The 11,781-nt window shown below is 59.7% G+C and overlaps 1 protein-coding gene across 1 annotated transcript in view; it reads left to right on the plus strand.

The window, feature by feature from the left end:
• Positions 1-7,645, plus strand: part of CELSR3 (cadherin, EGF LAG seven-pass G-type receptor 3) — a 32,645-nt gene extending 25,000 nt beyond the window's left edge. The window contains exons 24-35 of the mRNA XM_014943177.1: positions 55-261; positions 369-543; positions 1,087-1,199; positions 1,510-1,589; positions 2,228-2,354; positions 3,333-3,446; positions 3,603-3,739; positions 3,825-3,931; positions 4,773-4,946; positions 5,091-5,291; positions 5,472-6,549; positions 7,248-7,645. Of these exons, the coding sequence (XP_014798663.1) occupies positions 55-261; positions 369-543; positions 1,087-1,199; positions 1,510-1,589; positions 2,228-2,354; positions 3,333-3,446; positions 3,603-3,739; positions 3,825-3,931; positions 4,773-4,946; positions 5,091-5,291; positions 5,472-6,549; positions 7,248-7,275 (2,541 nt within the window). The 3' untranslated portion in view covers positions 7,276-7,645. The remainder of the gene's footprint in view (positions 1-54; positions 262-368; positions 544-1,086; positions 1,200-1,509; positions 1,590-2,227; positions 2,355-3,332; positions 3,447-3,602; positions 3,740-3,824; positions 3,932-4,772; positions 4,947-5,090; positions 5,292-5,471; positions 6,550-7,247) is intronic.
• The last annotated feature ends 4,136 nt before the right edge of the window (positions 7,646-11,781 follow it).

Genomic DNA, 11,781 nt, shown 5'->3' on the forward strand with positions numbered 1-11,781 from the left:
TTCCTGCATCTCCCCCTAACACAGCCATTTGCCTTTGGTTCTATGCTTCTGCAGCAACTGGAAGGTGACCTGGAGACACTGGCAATTGTTACCTATTCTTTGGTGTCTCTCTCCTTGGTGGCTCTGCTGCTGACCTTCTCCTTCCTGACCTGCCTCAAAGGCCTCAAGTCCAATACACGTAGCATCCACTCCAACATAACAGTCACACTCTTCTTCTCTGAGCTGCTCTTTCTCCTTGGCATCAACCACACTGAGAACCAGGTCTGTGGGCTTGAACAAGCACATCCTTGGGGGTGGGGGTGAGGTGTGGATGATGCAGTTAGCCTTGGCACAGTGGGACCATCTCTGAGTGGCTTTTGTCTCCCCAGTTTCTTTGCACTGTGATTGCCATCCTCCTCCACTGCTTCTTCCTCTCCACCTTCGCCTGGCTCTTTGTTCATGGCCTCCACATCTACCGAATGCAGACTGAAGCCCGCAATGTCAACTTTGGGGCCATGCGTTTCTACTATGCCATCGGCTGGGGAGTGCCCGCCATCATCACCGGTAAGGGCTACTTGTCCTACAGCCACAACAAAAGCGCTGGTTCTCAGCAGCCTCCTGATCCCCTGGTGTTGCCCAGCTCAACTTACCCAGTGGGGAGAGCCGAGGGTGGGCTTGCCACAGCTAGCAGTGCTGTGGTGGTCAGCTGAGGGACCACGTTATCAAGAACTGCTGTCATGCCTCCTGGGGAGAAATACTTCCTCAGCACATCTCCCTGTGGCTTGGTCAATGAGCACGGGCCCTCTGCTGTCCCAGGACTTGTGGTTAAGGTCTCCTCATTTCCCAGACCTGCGTGCTTGAATTATCTGTTGCTAGCAGTGAATGCCTGCTGGGCTGGGCTGTGTCAGGGACTCCTGGAGAAAAGGAAATAAAGGCCCTGAGCTGGGGGTCACAGTCCTGGCTCTTTCCCCTGTGGCTGGAAGCCTGTGCACAGGACAAGGAGCAGCGAGAGAACCCCTTCGTGGCCTTCAGTGCTGTGATGGGATTGACATGGCTTGGGCAAGTAAGCTGCTCAGTCTGGACCTGACCTGTCTCTTCCTCCTGCAGGGCTGGCTGTTGGCCTGGATCCTGAGGGCTACGGGAACCCTGACTTCTGCTGGATTTCCATTCATGATAAGCTGGTCTGGAGCTTTGCAGGCCCCATTACTGTCGTCATTGTGGTAAAACCCTGTCTTGTTTCACCCACAGCCCTCTCCTGCTTCCCTTCTCTGCACCGTGGGCACTCCCCCTTCCCTTGGCTGCCCACTGCCTGTCCCCTTCTCTGTATTCTCCTTCCTCAGTCAGAGGCCCTCTCTCTGTCCCTCCTCGCTCCAGCCAAACCTGGGGGAGGCCATAGCTCAGGCATGAAGGGGAAAGGAGGGGACGTTTGCGTGGGCCTGGCGGACCTGGAGTCTGCCCGTGCTCTGCGCTGGGGATGTCAGGTCAGAGCTGGCCCTTGGCACAGCTTCTAATCAGTGCCAACGCTTTCAGATGAATGGGGTCATGTTCCTGCTTGTGGCCAAGATGTCCTGTTCCCCAGGTCAAAAGGAGACCAAGAAGAAATCAGTTCTGTGAGTATTAGTGGCCAAACTCCCAGCAGAGCTCCTGTAGCTTGTGGGTTTTAGCATTTTCAGTGATCATCCTCCCTCTTTTGCCATCGCAGGGTGTCCCTCTGTGCATCAGTGTCAGCCTTGCAGCCGCTCTCCTCTCCCACACCTGCTGGTCACATTAACCCCCCTTCCTAAACTTTGTCCTTTCCTCTTGTTCCTGCGTCCCCATCTCCACACTGTCCCACCAGCCTGTCCCCCTTCACCGCCTGCTCTCACAGCCACCCCTTATGTCTGCTCGGATTCAACGCCGAGCCCTTATCAACTCTCAGCACCTGCTTTTTCTTCTCCTACATGCTCGTTGTGAGACCTTTCCCTGCTCCCTCCTGGGCCAGCCCTGGAGCCTGGCTCCATTCTCTGTGGCTCCAAATGACCTGTGTCCTTTGGGCCCCCGTGTTTGCCGTGTGTGATCCAGAAGGGAAGGCTGGGAGTCGGGGGGAGCAGAAATGAGCCCACAGCGCTGGGTGCAGCAGGGAGGGCCGGGCAGGAGCGCGCTTTCCCCTCTGGATCTCTGTCTGCGAGCACTAGGCTGTGGATTAACAACACGCACTAACCTCTCGGTGTGTGTCTGTCTGCCTGTCTGTCTCTCTCTCTCTCTCCAGCATGACGTTACGGAGCTCCTTTGTTCTGCTTCTAATTATTAGCACTACCTGGCTCTTTGGCCTCTTGGCTGTCAACAACAGTGTCCTGGCTTTCCACTACCTCTACACTGTCCTCTGCAGCCTCCAGGTAACTGCCTGGCCTCTGCCAGGGGAGGGCACGGGTCAGCCCAGGAGAGTGTCCCTGTGGTCCCCGCAGCCATCTGTGGAGAGTGGGCACCCCATCCTGAGTCTCCAGCATCCCGCTGGGCTCCTTGTCCCTTCTATTGTCACTGCTGCCAGTCCTCGCTGCTGTGCCCGTGATGAGCAGTGGCATGGAGCAGGAGGCAGCTGTAAGGTGCTTGGTTCAGAGGCGACATCCAAGGGGGCAGCAAGGACCATCTTGGGAGGGAAGGGTTCTTCCTGCTCTCAGAGAGCAGAGCAAGAGGGTGGCCTGCAACAGAGGTGTCAGGCACCCCAAATGTGACCCACAGCAGCACCTTCCAGACCTCCTGCCGCCACCATGGTTGGTGTTGCTGCAGAGGACCCTGCCAGCTGCTCAATGGCTGCTGACAGCCAGGGGGACACCCCACCCTTTCCTCTTTCACCCATGGGGGTTAGTGCTGATCAGTGTTGAGGGGATCTTTGGTGCCAGCTGTAAGGTGCTTGGTTCAGAGGCGACATCCAAGGGGGCAGCAAGGACCATCTTGGGAGGGAAGGGTTCTTCCTGCTCTCAGAGAGCAGAGCAAGAGGGTGGCCTGCAACAGAGGTGTCAGGCACCCCAAATGTGACCCACAGCAGCACCTTCCAGACCTCCTGCCGCCACCATGGTTGGTGTTGCTGCAGAGGACCCTGCCAGCTGCTCAATGGCTGCTGACAGCCAGGGGGACACCCCACCCTTTCCTCTTTCACCCATGGGGGTTAGTGCTGATCAGTGTTGAGGGGATCTTTGGTGCATCCCTGTCCTGGTGGCCACCAGGGCTGACACGCTGGGCTCTGTTGTCCTGATGGCCACCAGGGCTGACACGCTGGGCTCTGTAGGGGCCAGGGAGCGGCCAGGATCTGGTGCTGTGGGCGAGCAGGTTGGCCAGTAGCAAGGGGCTGTCTCTCACAGCATCTCTCCCCGCAGGGCCTGGCAGTGCTGGTCCTGTTCTGCGTGCTGAACGAGGAGGTGCGGGAGGCCTGGAAAGTGGCTTGCCTTGGCAAGAAGGGGCAGAGCGAGGAGACCACGAGGAGCACACAGGTGGGCAAGAGCCGGAGCAGCCCAGGGGTTTGGGGATGGGTTCCCTGCCTAGGACAGGAGCTGGCAGGAGCGTCCCTGCCGTGGGTGGGAAGCCATCCCCTGGGCTGCCATGACAGCTTCTAAACAGGGCATGTCCCTCTGTCCCCATCTCACCAGGGCCCCAACGCCTACAACAACACAGCGCTGTTTGAGGAGAGCGGGCTCATCCGCATCACCCTGGGAGCCTCCACCATCTCGTCGGTGAGCAGCGTGCGCTCTGCCCGCACCCACTCCAGCCAGCGGGCTTACCTCAGGTGAGGGCGGCGCGGGGCTGCGGGAGCACCCGGGCAGAGCCGAGGGCTCCTGCCGCCGTGACCGTTCGGGCCTCCTGTCTTTCAGAGACAACGTGACGGCACGTCAGGGCTCGGCCCTGGATCACAGCCTGCTGGCTCACGCCGGCCCCACGGACATCGACGTGGCCATGTTCCACCGTGATGCCGGGGGAGGTAAGACTCAGCCTGGTGCCCGGGTTTGGGGCTGACCCAGCACATCCCAGGTTAACTCCTGGCTTAAGGAAATCCTTCCTGGTGCAGGCTCTGGCTGTACGGTTACATCCTTCACCCTGGGTTCGGGTGTGACTCCCAAACACCCTGTGGATATGGAGAGGCAACAGCTGTGTCATGTAGCACAGCAAAGGGCACGGCCGTTCTCCAAGGAGCTGGAAAATGGAGGAGAGGCTGTGTCACATAGCATATAGCACAGGAAAGGGCACGGCGTTCTCCAAGGAGCTGGAAAATGGAGGAGGCACAGGGAGGGCCATAGACTGTTGTAGGGTCTGTGAGGACAGTGGGTTTCCCAGTACAACACGGGTACTGACCCACTGGAGTCTTAGCTGGTGGGGCCACCCTCGTGGCTGGGGCATGGGACAGGTGACCAGAAGCTGAGGGAGGTGGGTTTGCTCAGCCTGGAGGAAGAAGAGGTAAAGGGGACCTTACAGCTGTTTGCAGCTGCCTTACAGGGAAGTGTAGTGAGATGGAGCCAGGCTCCTCTCGTGGGCGCCTGGTGGAAGGGCAGGTGGAGCAGGCACAAGATGCTGTGGAGGGAAGGGCAGTGAGGAGTCAGGCCGGCTGTTGTCCTCATGAGGGTGGTCAGCCCTGGGGTGGTTCTGCCTTCCCAGAGGCAGTCAGAGCAGAGACCTGTGGGTCCCTCCCTGCCTCCATCATTTGGGGATTCAGTCATTGAATTGGCAAATGCTTACAGGCGCGAAATGTCCTTCCTCGTTTGGGCTGAACAGCCTTGCCCACCTTCATTTCAAATGTCTCCCCAACACACACCGTGTCCCTACAGACCAGGACTCAGACTCGGACAGTGACCTGTCTCTGGATGAAGAGCGCAGCCTCTCCATCCCATCCTCAGAGAGCGAGGAGAACGTGCGCCTGCGGGGCCGCTTCCAGCGCCAGTTCAAGCGGGCGGCGCACAGCGAGCGCCTCCTCACTGACCCCACCAACACCACTCCCAAAGGCAAGTCCTGGGGGCTCTGGCAGGGGAAAGGGGGGAGCTCAGGTCCCTGGGGGTCAGACCCTGTTTAGTGATGGCTTCAATTGCTGCTCATAGAAATATTCTCTCCCTCTTTCCCGGGGCCTGTTTTGCTGTGTTTTTCAGCAGATGTGGATGGCAATGACCTCATGTCGTACTGGCCGGCTCTGGGTGAGTGCGAGGTTCACCCTTGCTCTCTGCAAAAGTGGGGCTCTGAGAGGAAGCTGGGATTCGACATCAACAAGGACGCAGCCAATAATAATCAGCCAGACCTGGCCTTGACCAGCGGGGACGAGAACTCCCTCACCCAGACCCAACGGCAAAGAAAAGGTAACGGCCTGGAGCAAGCAGGCAAGGGTGGCCTGGCCTGTCCCAGGTTGTTGTGGCCCTGAAGGCTCAGCATCAGATCCATCTTGTCATGTCCTTGGGGAGGTATGGCTTATCTCCCCTGGCTTCTACATGCTTTTCACTGTTATGCAGAGATTTGACTTCTCTTTCTGTCCGGTGCAGGGATTTTGAAGAACCGCCTCCAGTACCCTCCTACTCTCCAAGGCTTGCCATCCGTCGGCAGGATGACCAACGAGCTGACGTGGTACAAGACTTCCACGCTGGGTCACAGGGCTGTCCCTGCTGCCTCCTACGGCAGGATCTACTCTGGGGCGGGCAGTCTGTCGCAGCCAGCCAGCCGGTACTCGTCACGGGAGCAGCTTGACATGCTGATGAGGAGACAGATGTCCCGGGAGCAGCTGAGCAGGCACAACTCCCGAGACTGCTTGGAAGCCGTGCCCAGCCGTCACGGGTCCAGGGAGGAGCTGGACACTATCCCCAGCAGGCATGGCTCCACTGAACACCTGGAAAGTATCCCGAGCAGACACGGGTCTAGGGAAAACTTGGATCTACTGGCTGCTAGGCCCAGTCAGAGAAATCATGGGAACACACTGCCCCGGAGACAGGGCTCCAGAGACCACCTCGACACTTTACCCTGCAGATTTGGGTCAAGAGAGCAGCTAGACTGTGGGCCAGTAAGGGAAGTCTCTAGAGAGTGGCTAAACACATTGCCAAGTAGGCAAGCATCCAGAGACCGAATAGACACGTTGCCAAGTCGAGATACTTCTCGAGAACAATTGGATTTGCTTTCTAGAAGACAGCCTTCAAGGGACCAGCTAGCATTGGCTAGACAAACGTCAAGGGAGCAGCTGGACTTTCTCTCCAGAAGATCTAATTCCAGAGAGCCTCTGGACACAGTACCTAGCAGGCATCCCTCACAGGACAACCTGGGGAGTCTCTCTAGGAGGCAGCTGTCTAGGGAAAGCCTAGAGCCGCTGTCAAGGAGACAGCCTTCTAGAGAGAACCTGGAGGCCGTTCCCAGCCGACATCCTTCCACTGAACAGTTAGATATCCTTTCTTCCATCCTTGCTTCTTTTAACTCCTCCGTCCTGTCTTCGGTGCAATCTTCCAGCACGCCTTCAGGCCCCCAGACCACCGCCACCCCTTCTGCCATGCAGACCTCGACGCCCTCCGCAATGTGTCCCTCGACGCCTCGCTCCACCACCTCCCACAGCATTTCGGAGCTGTCACCAGACTCAGAGTAAGTGTGTCCCTTCCTCAGCCAGGCCTTGTTCAGCTGGTCTTGTGTACCGTCGGCCTGCCTGGCTTCTTCCCAAAGGGGGTTTGGTTTGGGGGGAGAGGGCCACATAGGGGTGAGCCCCCGGGGTGAGTGACTGGTGTCTCCTGGCCCTGAATCGTGACTGGGCAAGGAGAACCCTCAGGTGTGACAGCTCTGGGTGCTGCAGTACAGCACGAGCAGAAACATCAGTGTGTCTGAGTCTGCTCGCTTTGCCAGAGGTGATGGCCTCACTTGTGGCCTGTAGGGGCTCAGGGAAGATGCTTTGTGCAGCCAGGCTGACCTTGTGGCTGTTGCCTTGCTCAGTGTCAGCTTTAAGTCCCAACGAGTGGATGTGTGCGAGGGACAGGCTGGCTGGAGAGGAGGAGGGTGCCCAAGTCCTACAGGACCCCTGCCTGCCCCAGCCAAGTCTCTCGCCAGGGACCTTGTCCCAGTCTGTCATTTCTTACCCTCCAGCTCTGCTCCCTGCTGGTACTGTTCCCCTCTGATCCCATCCCATCCCTCCTTTCCTTTTCCCTGAACTCAGGGACTTGGAGACAGTTGTTCCTGCCCCGACATAGGGATGGGTTTCTGCCCTGTCCCCATCTGGCATAGCTGGAGGAGGCAGCTGAAGCTCAGGGGAGATGCCACAGCTTAATATTGTTTTTCTTTCCTCCGAGAAGAATAACAAGAAACGAGGGCCATTCCTGAGGCGCCGAAGCTGTCCGCAAGAGAGACAGAAGCAGCAGGGCCCTTCGCCTGTCCAGGCACTGCCAGCTGAGGTTTGGTGTCCCCAGGGGGCAGGGGCCAGAACTGATGGTGGTCAGAGGCCCAACACTGACCCTGCCTTCCCCTGCCCTTCGGGCTGGGGGGTCGGCAGCCTGTACCTCCCACCGCCAGCAGCCTCAGGGCTCTTGGCGGCCACCGTGCTCCCTGTTTCCTGCCTGGTGTGACAGGTACAGCAGGAGCCTGCTCGGGCGAGGGTGGCTTCTCCGACCCCCCCGGGGCCGTGCTCTTCCTCCGCGACCCATTTGTACACAGGGTGGGCAGGGGCAGGGAGGCAGAAACGGAGCCCAGGACGTGGGGGTGGGGGAGGGTTTTCTACCTTTTTGTATCTTTGTAATCAGAGAGAAGAGAAATTTCTATGGTTATTTTTACCAATGGTCTGTTCCCAGGACCTGGAGCGTTTGTCTCACCAACAGCCCTTTGCCAGCTTCCCTGGGGTACCAGGAACTGTGATCCTGGGGGGGCTGGAGGGACAGTGCCAGGCAGCCCTCATGGCTTTGCCAGCACCTCTCCATCCCATCCCCACTGCAGGGCAGCTGGCCCTGCTGCCCCTCTTGCCCTCCCACCATGCAGCTCCACACGTGTCTCAGTGCTGTCCTCCTGCCTGGTGTCCCTCAGGCCCCTACAGCTGTGCTGGCCCCACGGCCAGGACCCCCTCTACCCTCCGATGGGACCACCCTTGGGACTGCCCCCCATCTGTGAGCCAGGGCTGTGTGCCAGCAAGAGCACGAGCGAGTGGGGCAGCAAATTTGGCATCAGGGACCCGCTGGGGGAGGAAACAAGCTTTGCTGTTCAGTCCTGTCCTGTACCAGGATGGTCCCACTCCTGTAAGCGCTGGTTTCCTCATCTCAGCAGATGAGCACTATGTTTTTACCCACTGTATGTTGTGCTCTTTAGCCTGTGTGTTCCAGAGCAAACCTCTGTTGGTTCGTGGGTCCAGGCAAAGAGCTGCTAGCCCTGCTCTGCAGCAGGTTCTTCCCAGAGCTGGTGCTCGCCCTCTGGGGGATTAGCATCTGCATGAACATGATGTGGCTCCAGTGTCGGGGTCCAGCATTGCCCACAAAAGTTGTATCTCACTGGTTCCCTGTGGGCTCTGCGTACATACGCACACGTCCCTGCGCTCTCTGGCTGGACAAGGACCCCAGCTCAGAGCGGCCTGGATTTTGGGAGATGGGGATAAACAGCACTTTGCCCTCTCTGGAAATTCAGGCCTCCCTGATGGTTTCTCTGCTCAACTGGGAGCCTGGCCCCGGGCTCCCACTGGCCCTACCGTCAAGGTGACACTCCTCTGTGCCTACCCCAGCCCTGGGGCAGGGGCAGCCGGCTCGGGGGGCCGGCACGCTCCCTTTCACCGGCCGAGCGTGGTGCCTCTGCTCGGCTGCCCCCGTGGTGCTCTCGGGGCTGCGTGACGGCGCGCTCCTTACTGCCTTACTGCCACGCTGCTGTAGCTTCTCACTCCAGCCCAGCCCCACGTGTTTACAGGAGAGGACTTGTGCTGCTGGCCTCTGGGCAGGCCAAAGCTTCTTGGCTATGTCCCCAAGTCAGCAGGGGGGACAGAGGGGCTGGGTGATGGGGGTGCCATGGCAGGCTCACTGCCACCCTTCTCCCAGGGATGGAGAGGGAAAGGGCCTGCTGACGTGTTTACATGCCATTTGGGACCGGCACGCAGAGGGAAAGCCTGCCGGCCCCGGGTGCCAGGAACCCCTGGGCTCCTCCCTGCTGCCCATCCTTGCCTTCGTGAACAATCTCGTTTACATGTTTCTCTCCGGCTGCGCAGCACCGGAGCCCTGGCCTGTGCCTCAGCCAGCGCCATGTTACCCCCTCGGCACCCCGGTGGGTACCCACCTCCCTGTCCCTGCCGTGCCGTAGGGCCCACTTTTCTGCCAGACTGGCACAAGAGTGCTTTGTGTTGGTGCCAAACGGAGAGCAAGTGACAAGTGCCAAAAACGAAGAGAGCAGCGGAGCCGATGTCTGTCCCCACAGAGCTGGGCCAGGCAAGAGGCGTAGGAGTCAGTCTGTGGCTCGGTCCCTGATTGTAGTGCCATGGCCTGGGCTCTGGGGAGCATCCTCCTTGGATTTAGGTTTGGGTTTGTTTCTCTGGGGGTTTGGTTGGTTTGGTTTGGTTTTTTTTCCCCTCTCTCCATCTCCCGATTCTGTGGGCAGGGAGCGGGGAGATGCCCGTGGCCCCCCCCGCCCCAGCTGTGTAAAAGTGTATCATGGAAGCGCCAGATTTGGAAATAAAAGTCTATAAAACAGTGCTGGCCTCTCTGCTGTCTCTCCCTGTGCTCGGGTACCATGGCTGGAGCTGCAGGCACAGCGCCTGGGCTGGAGGCAATGCTGGGAGGGGGCTTGGGCAGGAGCTCACAGCCAGCTCCTGGGCTGAAAAGGGGGTCACTGTGCCCCAGGGCAAGGTGACCTCAGGTGCTGCCAGTTGCTTGAAGGTTGCTGTGTCCAGGCCAGGTTGCCCAGAGATGGGGTTGGCTGCGGTGGTCCTCAGTGGCCCTGGCTGATAGGCACCACGGTGGCTGCGGTTAGCCATGGAGCCCACGCGTGGTGGCAGCCGGCACCCCTGGCCAGTAGCCTGGGTGAGGCCAAGGGCAGTGTGGCCAGGCTGAGGGGAAGGAGATGGAAGTGGAAGAAGGAAACGTAACCCCAGTGCCCTCTGTCCCTCTTTTTCCTGGCACAAGGAAAGAGGAAGGAGCTGAAGAGGACGGAGCAGGTGAGCAAAGGGCAGTATTGATCCATGGCACCCAGAGCAAGGGTCGCCGCTGATGAGCTGTAGACCCTCTGAACCTCACACGCTTTTGGTGGTGGCCTGAGCCTGACCCAGCACAGGGCAGCCCTTGAGCACCAGGGGCTGGGATCGTGGTGGCCCCTGGCTAATCCCACCTTGGTGCTGCTGGGTGGTCCTGTCCTGTCCTGCAGCTCTTCCCGAGGCTAGCTGGGGGTGAGGGGACAGGGAGGGCTGGGGTGGTCAAGGGGGAGCCAGTTCAGCCCCAGGTGCTGGTGAGGGGCTGGAGGCTGGGGCACAGGAAGCAGCAATAAGGAGGCAGCAAAAGGCACCCGGCGCTATCGGTTGATGCCAACCAGGAACCCTGGGGTGGCCTTTGCTTCCATGTCAGGTGAGCAGATAAACAATGGGGAGGCAGCCACTACGTGCTGCTGCCTGTGCTGGCATCTGCGTGCCATTACCTGGCCACCGTGGGACTGATGGGCATGGGGTGGGAGTGCAGCAGGGGCTGTGGGGCACAGGCTCAGCCCCACTGCTGAAAGGCAGCTGAGGAGTTGATGTGGCTGCTGTGGGACCTGGGACCTGCGAGCCAGGGTGGCCACAGGCTACTTCCCCCTCAGCCAACAGGGATGGGAATGAGTCTCTCCACCCTCAGAGAGTATGGTCACCACTCGTGCCACACACCAGCCTCATCCCACCACCCAGGGCACCCAGGAGTCCCTGGTGCCTGCCCTGCCCACCAGCTTCACCCCTCACCCTGGCACCCATCACCTCATTTCAACTGCTGTGTTCCTGAGGGCATGGGCCAAGCATTGACTCAGCCATTTTCTGGAAACAGTGGTGGTACCATATCATGGTGGAGCCCAAGAAGGTGCAATGGGTTCAGCAGAGCTCCAGTGCCTGCTTGGGACCTTTGGAACAAGATAACGACTGGGTCCATGCACTGGGATAGAGGGACAGCTTACAGGGTGCTGCACTCCTGTTTCCAGCAGGTAAGCGGTCCCCAGGGAGGTGAGTGCTGGCAGCCCTTGGCAAGAGGTTGGCACCAGGATGCACAAGAAGACCCCTGCCCTGCGCCTGGCATGGGCACGGTGGGACCCTGGGCACAGCTGTGAGCCAGCAGCTGAAGCTGGCCAGGACAGTCCTCAGGATGGGATGGCCCTGGGGACAGCAGCGACAGCCCTGGACCACAGCTGGGGGCACCCAGCACAAGGGGACGGTGGGGGAGCGTGGTGGGTGCCACAGAGCAGTGGGGCTGGGAAGGAGGCGGCCCCTTGGCAGGGCAGGAGGCAGGGCAGGAGGCAGGGAGCGGTGTCTCAAAGATCACGGGCAGTTATTAATAAGAGTGAACAGAGCATGTACCCGGCTGGTGGCACCTGACCGGCTGGGGCACAGCAGGTAAGAGGGCTGGGGACAAAGCGGGGACTCGGGCTGGCACAGCCTGGGGCACCACATGAGTGGCTCGCGGGTCTGGTGGCAAGTGGATGAGCATCTCAGGACTTAGCTGGGCAAGCCTGGTGGGACGGTGGCACTTCTCAGGTTAAGTCCTGAGCAAGGTCCGGCTGCAGATCCGTATGGAGACGCTTCAGTCCCACCGTCTGAGGGACCCTGTCCCAGCCCCACAACTCCCTGCCCGTGGGCTCAGCCTGCTCTGCAGCATGGGGGGCTTGGGAGGGGGGGGGGGGGGCTGGGGGGGAGGG

This window comes from Calidris pugnax, unplaced genomic scaffold (genome assembly GCF_001431845.1).
Source record: "Calidris pugnax isolate Ruff unplaced genomic scaffold, ASM143184v1 scaffold128, whole genome shotgun sequence".
NCBI classification, from domain to species: domain Eukaryota; kingdom Metazoa; phylum Chordata; class Aves; order Charadriiformes; family Scolopacidae; genus Calidris; species Calidris pugnax.